The sequence below is a fragment of the Ammospiza nelsoni genome, chromosome 6, assembly GCF_027579445.1.
Source record: "Ammospiza nelsoni isolate bAmmNel1 chromosome 6, bAmmNel1.pri, whole genome shotgun sequence".
In the NCBI taxonomy this organism is placed as follows: domain Eukaryota; kingdom Metazoa; phylum Chordata; class Aves; order Passeriformes; family Passerellidae; genus Ammospiza; species Ammospiza nelsoni.
The window spans coordinates 21,752,263-21,772,062 of record NC_080638.1 but is presented as its reverse complement, the minus strand read 5'-3'; the positions used below and the strand labels follow the sequence as shown (position 1 = coordinate 21,772,062).

The window sequence follows — 19,800 nt, the reverse complement described above, 5'->3', positions numbered from 1 at the left end:
GCCCATGGACTGCTCATCCTCTGCTGCAGTTGTTAAATTAGTTATGTTAGTTTAACAGTGGAAACAAGCTGGGTTTCTTCTCTGGAGAGAGTAGATCTACTGATGGCAGTCTAAAAAATAAATCTCTGTCACCAGGGCATCTTTCTAAGCATGATTCCTCTGCATCCACTCTCAGTCACAGGGGGAACTTTATGGGATTAAACTGATCATGTCTGGACTATGGCTGGAGCAGCTGCTGGGAGCATGCTCTGTGTTTAATTTGCATTTCTGTTGTGTTTAGGAGCCTCAGTGATAAAGCCTGTTGTGGTGGATAATGTATAGGGACAATACACTGGAGTGGAAAACAGGAGTGGAAGTGAGCAGCACTCTCTGGGTGCAGTACCAGACAGCTCTGCTCTGGAGTTATTTCTGCAGAAAGGGAGCACTGCTGGCCAGCTCACAACTGTCAGCCTGTGCTTTGAGCCTCTGCACCTTAGTGGTATTTTGGAAATGTCAAGAATGCTGCTCTTCAGATACTTTTCATACCCCTGCATACCCCAACAAGATGGAAAGTCATCTATTTATACAACAGAATAAACGTTCTGGTGTGATTATTCTAACTATATCTAACCAAAAAGTGGTAACTTTGTTTTTCTTTGGATATATAATGCCTCCTTTTTTGGTCTGGATAGCTGGAAAAAATAGCTCATAGTGTGTTATCATGGGCAGTATTGCCAGTTGTTTATCATGTAGATGGCCTAAAGCACATTCCTGTGATTTTTGCATGTGTTCAAAATATATATTCCCATAAATACTAGTTGAGGCCTTGTGTGATTAGTGTTTCTGTTGATTTTATGACACTAAAGATGTTATAAAATAAGTACCCAAATAAAACTACCTGTATGTCGTCCTCCTATCCATGAACATTTTGTAAAAATAAGTGTGATATTCAAATTCTGTTCTATTCAAGTGTGATATAGGCAAGAAAATGTTCAGTTTTGTGAGTTCGTGGTCAAGGTAATACTATTAATTATTCTGCCTTCAGCATCTGCAGTAGTGGTGCAGATAAACAGTTCTTAGGATTCCTCTCTTGATTGGATTTCCATCCCTAATATATTTTAAATGACTCAATGGTATTACAGTGGATTCATTAGGTGAACACTGCAAGAGACTTTTGCCTGTACTGCTGTGCAAAAGATTATCAAATCTGGGCTTATTTGGCTTGTTTTGCATGCCTGGCTCCATACCCTCAGACTATTCATACTGCCTTGCACCTGGTGATAATCTCTGTGTTTCAAAGAAATGTCATTTATAGAAAACTAACCACAGCAGGATTCTAAGAAAATTATTGTTACCATTAAATAAAATCATGGGAGAGGAAGGTTTCTTGGTCTTTAGAATTTCTATTTGTTGTTAAGACCTTTTTTTTTAAGGTTCTCTCATTCTGTGTAGGAACACTAGCAATCTGCTTGGGGATGCCTGCACTTTTTCATTTCATACCTATGAAATTTCACCCTGCTTTGGAGGAGTGTTGTAAAAACAGGCTTTAGTATGCCATCCACAACCACTCTTCAGGGAAAGGTGACTTTTATCTTAGGTTCGTACAATCATGTGCCTTGTCCTCCCTGCCAGCTAGCCTGCAAGAGGGAAAGGAGAGCAAGAGCTCTACTTGAGTACTGCTAATTTGTAAATAGCTTTTGAGGTGTGGAATTATTGTCCTTATCTCATGTGGAGCTTCTTGCTCAATTTAAAGTCCTATTGGCACTTCTAAAATGTTATCAACAATGCTGTATATTTGAATTTCATTTACAGCACATCAGCTGCTTGGTTTAGGTACTTGAACTTATATTTTATTTGTGTTCCTGCAGCTAAGTCAGTTTGAAATCTATATTGTGAATTGCTTGATAGAGAAAATGCTAAATAACATATATACACTGCAAGGAGATTATGGATTTGAGCCGTTGTCCTCCAAGAAAACATAATTCTGTATAGCATTTTTCCCACACAAAATCTATTTGAATGTGTTAGAAGTAAATAGTATGGAAAGGATAAAGGAACATCTTCAGTAGACATAGCAAGGACAAAAAGGAATGATTCCTCTTTTTACAGAAATCACATAGTCCTATGAAAGAGATTACAGGAAGGGGGGGATGTGTTTGAACTACTCTGACAGGATGCAGCGTCCTTCCCCACATATCAGAGGACAAAAAAAGATAACGGGGACAAAACAAAGGCAGTGATTTTGAATAGAACCCAATGTGTTCCAGTATTTCTGGTTGGAAATAAATGTCGCTCTCGCCAGGGAGGGAGGGTTTGCAATACTCGAAACCAACGCATCCTTGTGTCCCGCTGCAGGTGCGCGCCGTGCCATGAGCTTGCTGCACAGCGAGGGCAGCTGCGGGGCCCGCGAGGCGGAGAGCGGCTGCTGCGCCGCCATGGCCAGCGCCTGCAGCGCCGCCGCCAAGGAGGAGAGCTGCAGCGGCGGCAGCAGCGCCGGCAGCGCGCCCGCCTCCTTCTCCGACGAGACGCAGGGCTACGACGTGGAGTTCGACCCGCCCCTGGAAAGCAAATATGAGTGCCCCATCTGCTTGATGGCTCTGCGGGAAGCGGTGCAGACGCCGTGTGGCCACCGTTTCTGCAAAGCGTGCATTGTCAAATCCATAAGGTAAAGGAAAACTTGTGGAAGCTGTTTTTAAGAAGAAATTAATGTAGCAGAGCAGTTTAAGGTCAATCTAAACCGAATAGAGCTGCCCAAGATGCTTTACCAGTGAGTGCTAATAGAACTCTGGAAATTTGTTATTCATTAAAAGTGCTATATATGGCCAGAATGTCCCAACTTTGGAAGTTTTATAAGCTTTAGATGGTATGCCATTTTCACAAATTTGCCCAGGTTATGAATCTAAAAAATTGATTAAACTTCAAATAATAATTAAAAAATGAAAGGTAGACAAGTCCCCCAAATAAATTCCATTTCCAGCTCAGGATTATAAAATTACCTGTCTTTTGCCTATGATTGTTTCCCTTGATAACTGCAGGAAACTACAGATAACCTGATTTCTTTGTGCAGATAAGGCAATTCATGCTTTTAGTTCTTCCCTTGAAATTAGCTGCTTCCCTCTTGAGCTGGAAGAGAAAATGTGATGAGGAAATAGTTGTGAACAAAGCACTGAGAGAGGAATCCAGGTGGCATATGAGGGACTGGGAATATGAAACAAAGGAAGAGCAGGTTGGGCTTATAAAAATGGATGATTGAAAAGGCAAGAAAGAGCAGAGAGTACCTTGTAGAGAGCACTTGCCTTAAACCTGGAATGAAGTCATCAGTGTCCCACGCATGTGAGTATTGGATTACGTTGATAGATATTATGCTGTAGGATTTTTCCTTTTCAGCATAAGCCAAATTTTTTTCTCAGCAATTGCTCAGATAGCTTAAATGTCACTTTGGTAGGAATTTATATATTCTGTGTGACCCATATGTAGAATTGGCTCATTTCAACCTTACTTTGCACACTTTTTGTAAAGATCATTAAACTGTCTTCAGTGTGTCCTGTTCCTCAGCTGTTCTAACGGCCTGGAAAGGCTCGGGATGGCCTTGGGGCAGCCCGCACTCCAAAGGACGAAAGGAGTCTTCAGGTTTTTCGGTCTTCAGTGTTGTTTATTAATTCTTATCTACAATATTTTCTCCCGGCCCGACAGAGGTCTGCACAGCAAGCCAGCCATGAGCACACTGCCTGCCCTCGGGGTGGTCACTTACCTTTATACCAAAAACTACATATAAGATATTTACCTTTTCCCCCCAATACCTTTCACCCTTATTGACAAGTGCACATTCAGTAAGAACCAATCTCAAAGTGCCACCATCACCACTGAAGATGGATGACAAGAAGAAGAAGAAGGACAGGACACGCCCTAATTCCTCCATCTTGTCCCTTAAAAACCCCCTTGTACCGAAATTCCAAAACCTGTTTCACACTATAATTAATCTATCTCTTCACCATTTATCCCCATGTGATCCTCCCATCCTCATACAGCTGTTACGTCCTGTGCAGGATCAAAGTCTAACCACCAAACACTTCTGGCAATGTTCCAGGACCCCCGAGCCCCCCAAGGGTTGTCTGGGTGACTCTGCACATCAGGACTGCTGTGCTGAGTTCCCACATCAGTGTTACTGTTTTTCCCTGGCATTTATCCTATAGCATGCAAAATGGACAGTGCTTTCTTGATTGGTCTTTAATACCATTTGTCCATAGTGTATTCCATTTATTTTTCTTCCCTATCCATCATTTGTAGCTCACTAAATGAATAGTATGCCAGGAGTTATGTTCTCTGAATACAGTTTTGTGGCTTCTCTGTAGTTTCTGCTACATAAATTCTCTGGAAGAATTTCTCCATGGAAAGGACCATGACCAGAAGTTTCTGCTTCTTTTATACCTTTTCTGTATTTTACTTCATTTCTTTGAATAGTGATGACTGTTTCAGTGACTACTAAACAAGGTGGAAAGCAATTTTTGCTCTTGAGACTGTAGACCATCAGTGTAATATTTCAGATATTTCATTGCTAGTAAAAGTTTTCCCTCATTCCCCACTGAACTCTGTCTTTGGAGGACAATTTGAGTGACTGTTTCTGAAAGCAGGGAGGACTGCTTGAAGTGCCAGACCTCTCTGAATCCCTGAAGGGCTGAACTGCATGCTTAATTGGTATCCATAGATCAAGCTATTGATTTGGATTATGTAGTGTCTACTGTATGGTATTGATTTGCAGTGTGTACTATCTACAGTACCAGATTGATTGAGGTATTGAGAAGCTTCCACACAACTACAATGAAAACAGAAAGAGATATTTTACATTCTCTAAGTACTGCTTTTTTTTCACTGAGTGATTGTCACAGCCTTCATTTGACCAGGAAAAATTGCTTCTCTTTATTCTTCATTTTCCCACTGTCTTAACTCAAGTGAACACAGAGGTTAAGGATTTTAAATGATGAAGGATGGACAAGCGTTTTTTGAGTGATTGCTTCTTGTGATTTACACAAACAATTGTAGTTGTTCGTGTTGAAGAAGTTGTGGCTGCAACTAGAAAAAAATAATTGGAAAACCTTTTAAAGACTGGACTCTTCGATCTTACAGTGTGAAGGACATGATTAGATGAGATTTGATCACAGTAAATGTTTGCCTCCCAGAAAATCTTGGCAAGTTTTTTAATAAAGCTGTCTGAAGTGCTTTGAAGTACTATAATTCATGGAAGAGGAGAAGCTTATCTACCTAAGTAACTACAAATGTGTTTACGAATGTTACTTGTCAACAAAATATATTGCTGGAAATTTTAGAAGAACTAACTGCAGGTGCAGTAGCTAATTCAATTTCACTCCAGTCTTCTCCTGTATCTTAGGGCAAAGCTGACTTAGGGTGTGTAGTAGAGCTTGCCAAATATCAGAACCTTTGTTTATTGGAAAAGCAGAGTTGTGAGGTAACAAGGGGCAGCAGGGACATCTTTGGGTGCTGGCAGTTCATCCAGTAGCTGGCATGGCTGCAGTTAAAGTCTCTGCCAACTGTCTCAGCTTCTCAGCTAAACCACTCACTTGTTGAAATCACAGAGCAGGCTTTTCTTTCAAAATTATTCTGGCTTTACTCTTGATACCTGTATTTTAGTCTCGAGGGAATTTACAGGAATATTCATTGTACTTTGTAGCAGATGGCTGTTGTGTCACTCACACAGGTACTGTTGTGAGTGGCAGAGTGCACTGTGATAAATAGGAAAGCCTTCACTGTAATGTAAGCTAGAACTGGGGTGCATAAACTCAATCCTGTCACAGGAAATACATAGCAACATCTTTGTAGACGGATCTTAGCAGTGTTTTAAACACAATCCTGAGCCTTGTAAATAGTATTTGAAGCCTGTTTAATATACTAAAATGAGTTACTGCTTTTTCCTTACTACACTTTCCTGTTTTGGAAAATTGCATTTCATTCCTATTTTTCCCTTTATCTGATAGTTATTTAAACTGGGGATTTGGTAATCATTATTCCATTTTAATCTGTTGTTGGCTGCTCTTATTTATGATTAGCTTTTCTTTGTAGAAATAAAGCTGCTGTCTTATCAGCAGGCCTATTGAGCTGTATTCATACTCCACTAAACAGGGTGTTTGTAACCAAGCTATACCTGTGAAAACTGATTTCCTGTTGTGAAGTGAGGGAACATTTTTAGCGTGTGACAAAGATCACACTGGTCATAGCTCAGGGAGCTCTGAAACAAGGCAAGCTAGCTGCTTTCTTTCTTCTGCTTGTTTAGGATTATGTTTCTCAGGCATGTGGTGAGCTTGCTCTGCAAGCAAAATTGTGAAAGGAAGTTCATTACCTCTTTTTGAAGTGGCAACTTTACCTCCACTTCCCCTAGCAGTGTTGCTGATGTAGTTGCTGAGCAATTATTTCCTTTTCCAGCAAAGAACATAAATTCCTTCCTGGTCTCCATAGCCCACTAGGTTCTACTTCCCCTTGTGCTTGCAGGCAGTGACAATGATCTGGCCTTTGATCCTTGCACCACAAGTGCTCTCTGACATTTTTCCACCCCATGTATTTTTCCATTTTATTGGTGTTTCCATTAGCACTCGGGAGCTTTGATCCCTCATGCCTCTTTAACTGCATTATTTAATTGTGAATCAATATGTTAGCCTACTGCTTTCAGAATGAGCTGATACTGGAAAGTTTGAAGGAGGGGATCCCCTTTTTCAGAATGAGGTGATACTGGAAAATTTGATGGAGAGGATTCCGTTTTTTACTCTATTTCTAATCATTTTTGTATGTACATGCAGGTAGGCAGAACCTGATGAACTGGAACGGGCTGTTAGTTACCTTGTGCAGGTTGCAGGCATCCATGTTCTGTCAGATTCCAAACCTTCACCAGTTAGCACTGACTTCCAGTCTGTTTGCTGTTAAAATGGCTTCTGATGCAACACTCAATTCCAAGTCCAGCGTAATTTTCATAGTTTCTAATAATTTTTGTGTCTGGAGGTTTTCACCCTGTTTGCTCTATAATGAAATTGATGGATGGCCAACTGATCAAATGGTCGTAAAACAAAACCAACAAACTGAGCAGTGTGTAATGTAATGCCAAACAGATGAAGTCAGTCTCGAAAAAAAGACAATTTTGCTTTTTTTCTTAGCTGTGATCACCTTGGCTGTTTATAAAATGAGAAACAAATGAGAGGAGGTCTAAGAAAGTTTCAGTAATTGTTTTGAAGTAGTATGTGAAATATTCTTTGATGTTTGAGCTATGTGAAGTACTTGCAGAAACAGGACTGTAAGTTCTTAGTGTCTTTACATATTCCTCAACTTTGTTTCGAGAGTACTTAACATGCCATTTGTGTAAATAAAATGTGTTTGAGTTTGAAAAGTGCTACAACCCCAGTCATGCCACCTCCAGTGAAACTGTGTTTCCAATTTTTCTGAAATTCATATCATATTTTCTGGTCATTACCACATAAATACCATTGTTTTTAAAGGTCTTGCTGTGTTATTATTTGGCCACTAATGTCTTGCTGGTATCTTTTAAATTAAGTGCTTGGAAATCTGTTGGTAATATTGGAATATCTTTCCTTGCTCTTCTGCATTGTAGAGATGCAGGTCACAAATGTCCTGTAGACAATGAAATTCTGCTTGAAAATCAACTTTTTCCTGACAACTTCGCCAAACGGGAAATCCTTTCATTAACGGTCAAATGTCCCAACAAGGGCTGTAGCATGAAGATGGAGCTCAGGCACTTAGAGGTGAGAAGTCGTTTTGAAAATATGGAACCTTGCTTTCATGGACAAGTAAAAATTTGAAGTTACTTAAATAGATACCTGGTACTCATTTATGCTGATTCCATGCATTTTTCTTTCAAGACTATAACTACAGGTATTGTTTTTTAATGAGTATTTAATTGTAGTTAGGTGATTCTCAAGTGAACATCACAGTGCATGACAATCGTACTAATGCAGCCTTCTGCTGAGGATCATTCATGTTTGTCTTTTGATCAGCTATGTCCATGCTTCACACAAGTTTATTATATTCAACTAATATAGGTAGCTACTTTGAGAGGCTATTTAATAGTCTCTCAAAGTAGCTGCATATAATACTTGAAATAACTATTTTGGAAAATAATATATGCCATTAAAAGGATAAATATAAAACTAAATTTTTACTGAGAGCTTTCTTAAAGATCTGAATGCATGAAGCCTTGACCTTAGTAGTGGGACAGCAACAGGCTGTTGGTAGAGTCAGCATAAGTGTATAAGGATTTCCTTGCATGAAGGGAAGATTGTGATTTGTTTGTCTTGCACTGTGATTTCTCTTGAAAATGGATGAGATGATTGTTCTGATTTGAAGTATCAGATCCCTCTTCTGCCCTTCTGCAGGACCACCAGCTGCAATGTGATTTTTCCACTGTGGAATGCCTACAGTGCCAAGGAACCTTCCCGAAGAACCGACTGAAGGAGCACATGACCCAAGAGTGTCCGAGGCGTCAAGTGTGTTGCCCAAACTGTGCCACGTCCATGGCCTATGAAGATAAAGAGGTATTTAGCAGGAGTCTCAGTTTGTCAGCCTGCATTCACATGGGTTTGCTTGGAAAGGGAACAGCAGTTTAAAAAAAAAAAAAAAAACAACTGAAAGGTTTTGGTCTAGAAGAGCTCTTCTCTGCACTGCTGAGAAGCTGCAAACTCGGGACATGAGCCTAGAACAGGCAAAAGCTGGGGAGAGATTGTCCTTAAGTACAAACTTATGTGGAGCCATGTGGTGTGAGGAGACCTGTGGACTTGTGTAAGAACCACTGATTTCTGACCTTACATCAGACAGGCTGTATCTACTGCCCATGGAACACAAAAAGCAGTATTTACATGTGCAGTTTTTATGCCTGGGAGAGAGGATGTACCAGGAGATAACTATTTTGGGGATATCTGCTACCATACAAGACCAAGATAATTTCTGAATAATTCTTCTGGCTATGCATTTTTCACTTGGGTGATACTGAGGATAATACTTTCCTTTTGCTGTTACCATTTCTTTATCTCTATATGGATGTGTTTTATCTCAAGGACTATTGAATGTTCTTGGATATTAATATTGTGAATTGTCAATCAAATGTACCTCATATAGTCCAGCAATACAATTAAAAAACAAGTGCTTTCATATAGTTTCAGTACAATTGAACATGAATTTTAGAAACTTATGGTTAAAATTAGATTTCTTTGAAGCATAAGAGCTTTAGGAAATAAAATATCTGCAACTTCATGAATCTCTTGTATAACTCCAGGATAAAGCAGTAATGTAAAACATACTGTTTAGGGTAAAGGGATTCTCTTTGTTTCACAGTTGCATATAGCTAAATGCAAAATTAGGTATATAGATAAAAAATCTAATGTCTGATCAAGGGTGATTAGCCCTCTCTTAAACTGGGCAACTTTACTGATGTTTTCTCCCCTTCTTTTTTCTGTTTGATCACTTAAGCTTCATGACCAAACCTGTCCACTTGCCAATATATATTGTGAATATTGCAACACAGTGCTCATCAGGGAGCAGGTAAGAGACTCCCTTTTTTCTCTGTTTGTTCCAACTCAGATGTTTTGTTTTTACATTGCTTCCTTAATCTGAAATTAAACTTGGAGATACAGTTTGTCTACTAGCTGCTAAAGCACTATCTGCCTCTTTGAAAGTGTCCAGTGCAGGTGTGAAACTCCCTTAAATGCTGCTCCAGCTTGCAGTTTCAGTCTGGCAAACCTCTCTATGATTTTGGCTGCACATCACATTGTTCAGCTGTACTGCTTTTTGACAGGGGGCATGCTGCACATCTTTAATCTTGGATGGAGTTGAAAAAATACCATCAGCTGCCAGTGGTTATAGCTGACATTACAGGAAAAGGCTTTGATTTGGGCAGAGAGAGGGAGTTTTTGTACTTGGAAAGCCACTATTGGAAAGTAGCTATAAGTAAATTCACTACCAAACTGTGATGCTGCTTGTCCATTACTACTTGTCCATTACTGCTGTAATAACCATTATTATTTCTTCTGTTCAATAACAACTTTATTGGCAGAAAAATGATAAATATTGATTTGTTTAATTTGGGATGGCAACTATGTTGATGGCCTGGATTAAAATAATGATCTTGTAAAATTGCAAAATGCTCTGAGATACAGGATTGAGCTTAGTAATGACAAAGGAAAAAGTCTGTTGTTAGGCAGAATAATGAATTGCAGAAGTGGGGAACAAAGAATGTTAAACATTTGTAATAATAGCTGGTCTTTATTAGCCTTGTGCTTCATCATGACATTTAAACAAGGCAAACACCCAGGGTTATATAAACAGGGACTCTGCCTGTGAAACACTGAATTATCCTTTGCTCTGTTTAGGGCTCATAAGGCATCGGCTGAAGTTGTTGTCCTTTTGAGGGAGGGTGGATAGGCAGGATTCAGAGCAGTGAGATGACTGATCTAGATCTGGAAAAAATGGACCACAAAAAAAATGGAAGAAACTTGAACTTTTTGAGGATGATAATAAAGAGTGACACAATAAGCATTGTGAAAGTAGTCCTTCAGAAGGGAAGGAATTGAATGTGACCTGGCTGGAGGACAGGCTAGAAATAAAAAGTGTTTGGTCTAGCAAGGAAACCTGAATGCTTTCTGAGGCCTAATATAGGAACAAAGTCAATGAATTGTTACAGTACATACAAGTGGAATGTATAATTTCTATCATCAGCTAACATTTCTGTTCAAAACTTCCATATTCCCTTAAGAACTTACGTAGGTATAAACTGATCTGACTTCAGGTACATTTTGAACTTTTCTGTTTAAAATCCATCCAGCTGTATCCTTTCTGGATAAGAAAATACTCTTGATGGAGAAGTAATATCAAATCTCATTTGTTTTAGATGCCTAACCATTATAACAATGATTGTCCTACTGCCCCAGTGCCATGTTTTTACAGTGCCTTTGGGTGTCCTGAAAAGGTAAGACTTTTATCAATACCTTCTGAATTGCAGACTTTCTGCATGATTTTGTCTGTCACTTTTGTAATGTGTTTTCCTAATCTAGTCTCATTCACCAACCCAAAATCCTCAGTGATTTGTGGTTTTGGGTTTTTTGTTCGAAGGTATCTTAATTCTAAAGCAGTGCACATTGATACATTTCATTTCAAAATTGCTTTTCAAATTTAAAAAGCTCTGTGAACAATTTGCTTGATGACCTTGCTTTTATTATTTCATGTTTTCTCAGCTTTCATGTCAAAAAGTAGCTTCTAGCATTTCTTCCAAAGTTATGGCTAAATACGCTTATGACTCCTAGAGTTCCATAAAGAAAATAAATTTTATTAAATTCTAAAATTATTACTCTAAATACTTTTATTTCTAGTTTTTAATACCTCTTGGTAAAATTGGGTCTTTCCCATTCATTTCCACAGCAGTTTTCATACACCATTTAGTACCATGGAACATTTTAGCAAATTTAGAACACAGAAAAATTCTAAGTATATTTGTGACTAACAGTCTTTCAGCATGTGTTTGTTTGGAGTTGAACAGTGTTACTGAAAGTGTACACCATAATTAATGATGGATTCATAGGGATATTATCATTTTCACAAAACCTGAATTTTTTTGTCATGAATGCTCACTAACAAGAAGGTGACCCTGAATACACAGCGCTTGCCTTTGCAATATTTGATAATAATATTTTCAGTATAAAATATTCCATATTTCTTCATATCTTGCTTTTACTTTCAGGTGCACAGTTTGATATATACTGTTCCTATTTCTCACTGTATGTACTACTGAAATACTTCATGTTTTTACTCAAAATTGCCTCCATTTGAAGTGTGGGTGTTGGCTTTTAATAAGAAGTTGTTCTCAGTCTTTTCCAGAGAATTTAAATTTTGTTGTTTTCCTGGAGATGCTGCAGCTTCTGCAAAAAATACAATCAAAGATTCCCTTATTAAGTATTACATAGAATTATGCAACTATACAATATGCTATTACTAATGATAATTATTCTAACAAGAATGTATTTGTGACATCCCAAAGTCCCATGCCAACAAAACCAAAAATGCACATATCTGATTTATATTGCAGTCATTTATGTCAGTTCTATCTTAACTTCCCAGGTTTACAATTTTATGCTGAAACCACCTCATATCTATGGTTTTTTGAACCCCAGCTGTATCAGCATCAAGCCAAAGACACAAAGACCTTAAAGGTCTTTTCCAACCTAAATGATTCTGTGATTTGCCCACTGGTATTTGAACTTCTTTTTCCATTTTTCCTAACAGTGGTATTGAAGTTGGAGCTCTCTGTTGGTAAAGTGCTATTTTGTCACACCTTTGTCCTTGATTTACTGCAGCTTTTCTCACATGACAAAAACAACTACTTGTTTGATTTTCTTCAGAGCCACATTTAAAATGTGATTGTAGATGTTTGATGTGTTCCTAATGCCGTATCTCTTAAATCCTAGATGCAAAGGAATGAACTGGCACGGCATATGCAGGAGTTCACTCAGGTTCACATGAGGATGATGGCTCAGAGCTTTCAGAATATCAGTGTTACTGCTGCAAATCCTGTGCCCTTCATCAATGGCCTACCCTTTGAGCCCCTCTTCTCACATATGTCACATGCTGCATACAACTGCAATCCAGAAGTTGAAAACTTCAAGGAAACTATTCAGCAGTTGGAAGGTCGTCTGGTGAGACAAGATCACCAAATCAGGGAACTCATTGCTAAAATGGAGACTCAGAACACTCACGTGGCAGAACTCAAACGCACTATACGAAATTTGGAGGGAAAGATTACTGAAATGGAGGCACAACAATGTAATGGTATTTATATCTGGAAGATTGAGAACTTCAGTGAACATCAGAAAGCCCAGGAAGAAGAGAGACCTGTAGTGCTGCACAGTCCTGGCTTCTATACAGGGAAGCCTGGCTACAAGCTGTGCTTGCGCCTGCATATCCAGTTACCGACTGCTCAGCGCTGTGCTAATTATATCTCTCTGTTTGTGCACACTATGCAAGGGGAATATGACAGCCACCTGCCCTGGCCTTTCCAAGGCACCATCCGACTTTCTATTTTGGATCAATCAGAAGGCCCAGAAAGGCAGAACCACGAAGAGGTGATGGAAACCAAGCCAGAGCTACTGGCCTTCCAGAGACCGACAATCCACCGCAATCCGAAAGGTTTTGGTTACGTGACTTTCATGCACCTGGAGACCTTGAAGCAGAGAAGCTTCATCAAGGACGACACGGTGCTGGTGCGCTGCGAGGTGCTCACGCGCCTGGACTTGAGCAGTGTCCGCAGGGAAGGCTTCCAGGCCCGCACCACTGACGGGGCCATGTAGCCTGCAAAGTCTAACCACAGCAACGGAGCCTTGCTCGTGTTTATCCACGTGGATCACTAAAGAGCTTCAGTGTCCACAAAGGCTGGGTTTGTACAAGATCATAGTTGCCAGTGGAACTTTGTTGTTGCTGGTGTATTTTTCTCTATATGGGCTCATACGTTTAAATATTTGGTAAGGTTCTCTCTTAAAATAATAAGCTACTTCTGTAGCAAGCTAAATAAATGAAGTGTTAATCAAAACTTAACTGCCCACAGGAAAATCCTATTGCAGAACCTGTGCATCTCAGCTTGGTAAAACTTTAGTCATATCGAATAGACCTGTAAGTCTTTTCACCTCAGTGCCTTGGAATAGATGCTGTTGCAAGGAAGGAACAAAATTATTAAAGATGAGGGATTTTTTCTTTTTCTTTTTTTTTTGGTTTTTTTTTTTTTTTTTTTTTTTTGTTTTGTTTTGTTTCACAGAGCTTGGGAAAGTTGAACGAGTTTCTGTATTGACTTATCTAGAATTTTGAATTGGCTATGTGTCTCCTGAAGTTTGAAGTTAGGGTTAAGACTTTGTTCATGTCACCAAGGGTTCAGGGATGCTTTGACCCTTTCCTCCTTCAGGAAGTTTCATGTTGATGCAGAGTTGATGTTGGTATTTCCAAAAGATACGAGGTAGTGTTGTGGAGAAGGCTAAATGACTCTGAACTGAGTTCACTGAAGAAATACTTGTAATGTGGTCTGAAGGTGCCTCCCTAATTCTCTTTATTTTGATAAATCTTTCTAGAAGTGTTTGCTCTAGACCCAGAATGTCAACCACAATCATCAAGAGATATGAAAGTTTAGCATTTGAATGAAATCCCTTTGTGCTGGTGGAATCTCCTAGTGCTGGACATGTTTCAGGTTGTGAGTGCACACATGAGCAAAGGGGGATGTACTGAACAGAGAGGGTGATGCAGAATTTGTTTCACTGTTGAAACCTGAATTTGTACCAAAGCTGAACTTGTGACTTGCATTTCTTCAAGTGATCTCTTGGTGTTGTGGGTCATGTACCCAAGTCATTCATGTACCCAATGTGAATTCTCTGTGGGCAGCTTGCCATATCAGCATCCAACTGCTGTGGGTATCTCCTGTCCCTTTAGACAATAGGAGCTGGGCCAACTCAGCAATTGGGATGGTAAGGAAAGCCTGTTAATTCAGCAGTGTGAGGAAAAATTATAATCCTCTTTGCTTTTAGGAAGAAAATCTGGCTTTCATAGTGACTTATTTATCAAACACTAGATTCACTGTCAAAGAGGTTCCTAATGCTGTGTGTATTATTGTTTTCTGTGCTGATTATATGCCATGTAAATGTTAGTTTTGACCAGTCAAAGCTGAGTAGTTCAAGTTCACAGGTGCTAAAAATTTTAACTTTCATGGTGCTGATAAAGTCCTGAATCTTGTCTTTAAAAGGAGGGAAGAAAAAAGTTTTGTTTAGCCCATAACCTAAGTACATATCTAGATACTGAAGAAAGAACTAAAGATGCATGAGCTTATGTGTATTATTTATCCAAGCTAGTGGAACAACCTAAAGGCTGGAGACATTGCAGCTTAAGAGATACTGAAGAGTGTTCCAACTATTTGGCATCATCAAAGCAATACCAGTGGGGAAAGGGTGCATTGCTTAATATAAAAGACTAAAGAAAGACTACTGTACTTTAGTGGTTTGGGAGGATACTCTGCCTGCCTGCATGAGAGGTAAAAGTTCCAGGACCCAACCTACCACTTTGTTCATCAAATCCAGATGATTAAAATTTCTTCTGCTAGTAGAACCTATTAGATGGAAGAGGGATTGTGTTCAATGGAGTATTGTCACTACTGAAACATGAACTTCCTGGCTAATGGTAATGCAGTTAGTTGTTGGTGACTTTAGTTGATTCTCTATCATTAGGGGACAGGTAAGCATATGTTACTCAAAATAGGGAAAGAGCTCAGGTTTCAAACCAAAGTAGATTTTATTATGAATAGCCTCATCCTATCAGCTGAATTGTTCTGGAGTGTCTTCAGTTGGAGCACTCCCAGTAAAGCCATTCTTAACCAAGAGCTGTCAATGTCCATGGCAGTGCACAGAGGCGCTCTGCACAGAAGGCACTGTACACAGGTTCTCCATTTTCAGGCTGTGCTACCTATCTGTGTTTTTTCAAGATGCTCTAAAGCTGCCATTCTCTTTTGTTTCTCTTCTTGTTTTGGGGGGGGGCAGGAGGGAAGGGAGGGGGAGGCAGAAAAAACACTCGTACTTTGAGAGCTTCTTCCTACTCCAGGTCCTTCCTCTACCCTAGAAATAAGAAAAATGTCCTTATTCTCTGTTCAAATAATTTATACCCAAGGCCCACTAAATGCATTAACACTTTCTTTGCTTTTGAAGATTTGAGTTTTGAATGAATTTTTGCTTCAAGCCTTATCTGCCTCTGAGGAGGAAACTCCCTGTGGTGGCAGGATTTAAATGATTCAGGTTAAAGTTGTACAATAGCATAAGCCAATAGGGAATAGAAGGCTACTGCATGTATAATTCTGTACTGGCCACAGTAATATGGATTCTTTATTGACTGCTGCTATTCTATTGGTTTTGTATTTTTATACTACCAACTAGAACTCTGAGTGATGACAGATTACTGTAATATCAGAGTATTACATGGGAGACTGTCAGAGATAATTTTCTAAGTATCAGTTAAATCTTACTGTCATAAAAAGATTATAAATGTTTATGAAATATTTATTCATATACTTGTTCCATTCTCCTCTTTCCCCTTTCTTCAAATCTTCTTTTGAGAACTTGTTTTTCCATGGTGGACTGAGGTGTAATTGCTAGAACTATTTAAATGGAAGGAGAAAGGTCTGCAGCATTGAGTTGTCTCTCAATCAAAGAAATATTTGATGAACCCATGTCCTGTGTAATTTGTTCAGCAGTGGGGTTTCATTCTGTAAATCAATGCTTTGCAGCATTACTAGATCTCAAGGTGGTTTAAAAAGTGGCTTAGCTTCTTTTATCTTCCAAATTTCTGTTGTCTTTAACATGGTTTAAGTCACCAACTCTTAGTACGTGTATTTGCAAAGCTGCTATGGCACAAATTTTCCAGTTATAATATATTATGAACGTGTTATCTCTTTGCCTCTGAATGTCTTCCCCTGCAGGGCAGGGAAAATTATTTTGTTAGAAATGTTGGTATGTAATGTATATGTGGGAGCTCAGATGTGAGATGTATAGAGTTGTTTTTTAAGCAGTTTTATGATGTGTCGGGTCATGTTTGCTATCAAGGGATTAAACTCGTTAATGAAATCAAATCAGGGCGACCTTTCTGTTGTTGTTTAGAGATGGCAGCAGACCGGATACATTGATGAGGGATACAAAAGATTATTCTGTGTCAATGTTAAAGGTTTGTATTGGTTTGCATTTGAACAAAATGAAAGTACTCCTGTTCCCCTGGATGAATTGATTTATAGTTTAATATATTTTGTAATTAATGCACACCTTTATTTCTGACAGGACTTTAAAAAATAAACTAATTAAACTGTGCACTGCATGTTGCATCTTTATTCACATAGAGGGCTGTTCAGAAATATTAACTGGTACAGAACTGCTCCGGTAGTTTCTCTGTCTTGTGGGTTTTAGAGATGGGTGAAAAAGAATATATTTCATGATAAAAACCTTCTGGCATTTATAATGAGTGTTGATAGTTTTATTCATTACTAGAAGATACAGCTCATGTAATAGATAATAAAATAAATGTTCTCATAATCATCCTGTAATTTAAGATGTAACTCTCAAAAAAGCTGCACACTCTCACCTCTCTGGCCATATCTGCTTGCTTGTTTTATTTGTCATAAAAGCAACTATGGGCTGAAACTTTGTTGCAAGAGACTGAGATCAAAAACTAGAGGGAATTCCTCTGTCAGTGAGAGAAGTACAGACAGTCTTTATTGCAATCTCTGATTTATCTCAGTCTGGATCTGTTTTTAATAGCATCTGCAGGAAGGTATATTCAAAATCTTAAGATTCTTCTGAGTAACGTTATTGGTATTGCAGCAATGTGCTGTTAATGTCAAGTTAATTATGACTTTGTCTTTCATCCAGGTTGGTCCTAATAGCTTCCATCAGTAATGGATAGGAAGGCTTGCTCAGACATTGGTTATCTGTTGTGTTAATCCGTTTTTAGTGTTCCATATTTTAGGTGCACTAAAATCTTCATTTGATGAGATGCAGTAATAATAACCTTTTTTTTAAGCAGGAAAAGCTGGCATTTGCAGCTGCCCCAGGAATGGAAAGTCCATATGCAGAAGCAGAAGTGCAGCGATACAGGAACATGTTCTCACGTGTGTAAGTACAAATGTACGTGTACCTGTACATTTCTGAAAAAAAATGGCTGAACTAGAGATGGACCAGGATACTCTGACTGGATATTTTCCTGAACAAATACCAGTTCATTGCAGTAACTTCACAACAAGAGTGTGTTTTAGCTAAAATCTTTAACTAGTGCCAAACCAGTTGCTTTGCTACCTTACTCATCCCCAAAAAGCAGGAGCCCAACACTCCAGCTGTTCTGGCAAGAAAGAGAAACTCCCTGTGCCATTGCTTACTACATTGTGCTAAACTTCAGCTCTTCTGTGCTGTCACTCATTTAGGAACTATGACTTATTGAATCTGTTCCAAGACAGCATTTACAAAAGTCAACAAAACTTCCTGAATTAGCCCTGAAAAAGGTCAAGTGTGGTATTGGCATATGCAGCAGATAGAAAGCAATACAAGGGGAGGTTATTGGACCAAAAATGGTGCAGAGGGAATCTAAGGGCTGTCTGGATGAAATAAGTAAGAGGGCTGATGAATTCTGCCTATTACTCATCTGGGATTAAAAAAACCAAAAACCTCATACCACTGAAATAGGAAATTTTTATGCTAGCACAAAAACTTAACCAAAGGAAACATTCCCCTGGCACTGGTCTCACCCTCATCATTTACCACCACTGAGACTTTGCCCACTCCATCTGGAAGGGAGAGTTTCACCAGCTGGACTGAGTCAACCCTTGTGCCATCACCACCTTCACAGGACCTGACAGTCTTAGTGACCTTGAAGTACCAAATGTAAGGAGCTGTGGCCTTCAGGTCTTCTTCCTTTACTGGTTTTAAGTTATTACAATTAAATCTAACCACCTTGATAAATATAAGTCTCTGAGCACACAGGCAGATACGTGCTTAAGTTATTTTAAGTTTGTCAGGGCTCAGAATGGGTGAAGAGCTCACACTAATCTGTAGTCCTTTCCAGTTTGCAACAGCGTTAAAAAAGCCAACCCCCAGCCAGAGCTGTTCTTGTTTCTCCTGTCCTCTCTTTTTTTTCATTTCTTCTTGTCTGCACAAAAGCAGAAAGATTCTGAAATGTGGTCATATCTTGAGTCCCTCCTCACCCAGGTATTATCCCAAGTGGACCTGTTGCCACCACTTCTCAACACTTTCAAAAGACTGCAATTCTTTCTATTTAAAAAAAAAAAAACTGTAAAAAAAATTTACCTTGCTAGTGCATGCTGAATGCAGAGCAAATGAAGACTGAGCTACAGCATAGTGAAAATAATCTTTCTGCTCAAATGCTGGGGCCTTGCTTCCCTGACTGCTCTTCTGGTGATCATGTTCTTTGAACGTTTGCTCCACTGAAACAACCACTTGCATTTCACAGCTCTGAAAGCTGCATGTTGGCTGGGGGTTTTCCTCTTCCATGGAATAGGAAACTGTGTGCAAGGAGGAGATTGTGCAATAGGAAAATAATTTCTTTATTAGCTACAGTCCCAGCCTCAACTAATGAGCCTTCTTTTCCTTTTGGTTTGTGCTCTGAGTGATCTCTAAGGCCATGCAGCCCGAGTGTTCCCAAGCTCAGTGATTTCACACTGCTCCTTTGTTGCCTCCAGGAGCTGGCTGCTCTGCCACATCAGGGGGTGGTTATTGCAGCCAGTCACCCACTGATGAAGCAGGGGAAAAGCTCTGGTCTACCCCTGGTCCTGGAGATTCCAGCTGAGAGTTTCTCACTGAGGTACCAGGTTTGACTTGACTTGGCCAGACTTGACAGGTGTTGGCTTGGGACAGAATGGATTCATAGGCCATGGCTTTTGTCCAGAGACTTATCCCACTCAGCAGTGAAGGAAACATACATAGAGCAGTGTTTTAACAGTTTGGTACTGACAGTTTTGAAAAAAAACCCTCCATTCTCTTAGCTGATTAGAAGCAGGACAGATATCTTTCTAGCCCTGTGATAAATCGTCCAAAAATGTGAGGTTTCAGTTTCTTAGTCCTCTCAGACAGAACCTGATTTCCATGAAACTCAGCTGATAATTGACACACTGGAGGGGGTGGGGGGGGGAAAGGCAACAACACAAACCTTTCCTTGTCTCACCTGATATGCAGAGTCCTGACTCCTGCTACAGATCAGTATTAGTAACTTGCTGGTTTCCCCTTCAGCAGCAGCTGCTCCTCT

General features: G+C 39.4%; 1 protein-coding gene across 1 annotated transcript; it reads left to right on the top strand.

Annotated features, from left to right (window-relative positions):
- Positions 1-2,348: 2,348 nt before the first annotated feature.
- On the top strand, positions 2,349-16,859 carry TRAF6 (TNF receptor associated factor 6). The gene is made up of 6 exons (XM_059474425.1): positions 2,349-2,644; positions 7,589-7,739; positions 8,370-8,528; positions 9,460-9,531; positions 10,877-10,954; positions 12,447-16,859. The coding sequence occupies exons 1-6, from the start codon at positions 2,349-2,351 to the stop codon at positions 13,323-13,325; spliced, it is 1,635 nt and encodes a 544-aa protein (XP_059330408.1). The 3' UTR covers positions 13,326-16,859.
- Positions 16,860-19,800: the final 2,941 nt, after the last annotated feature.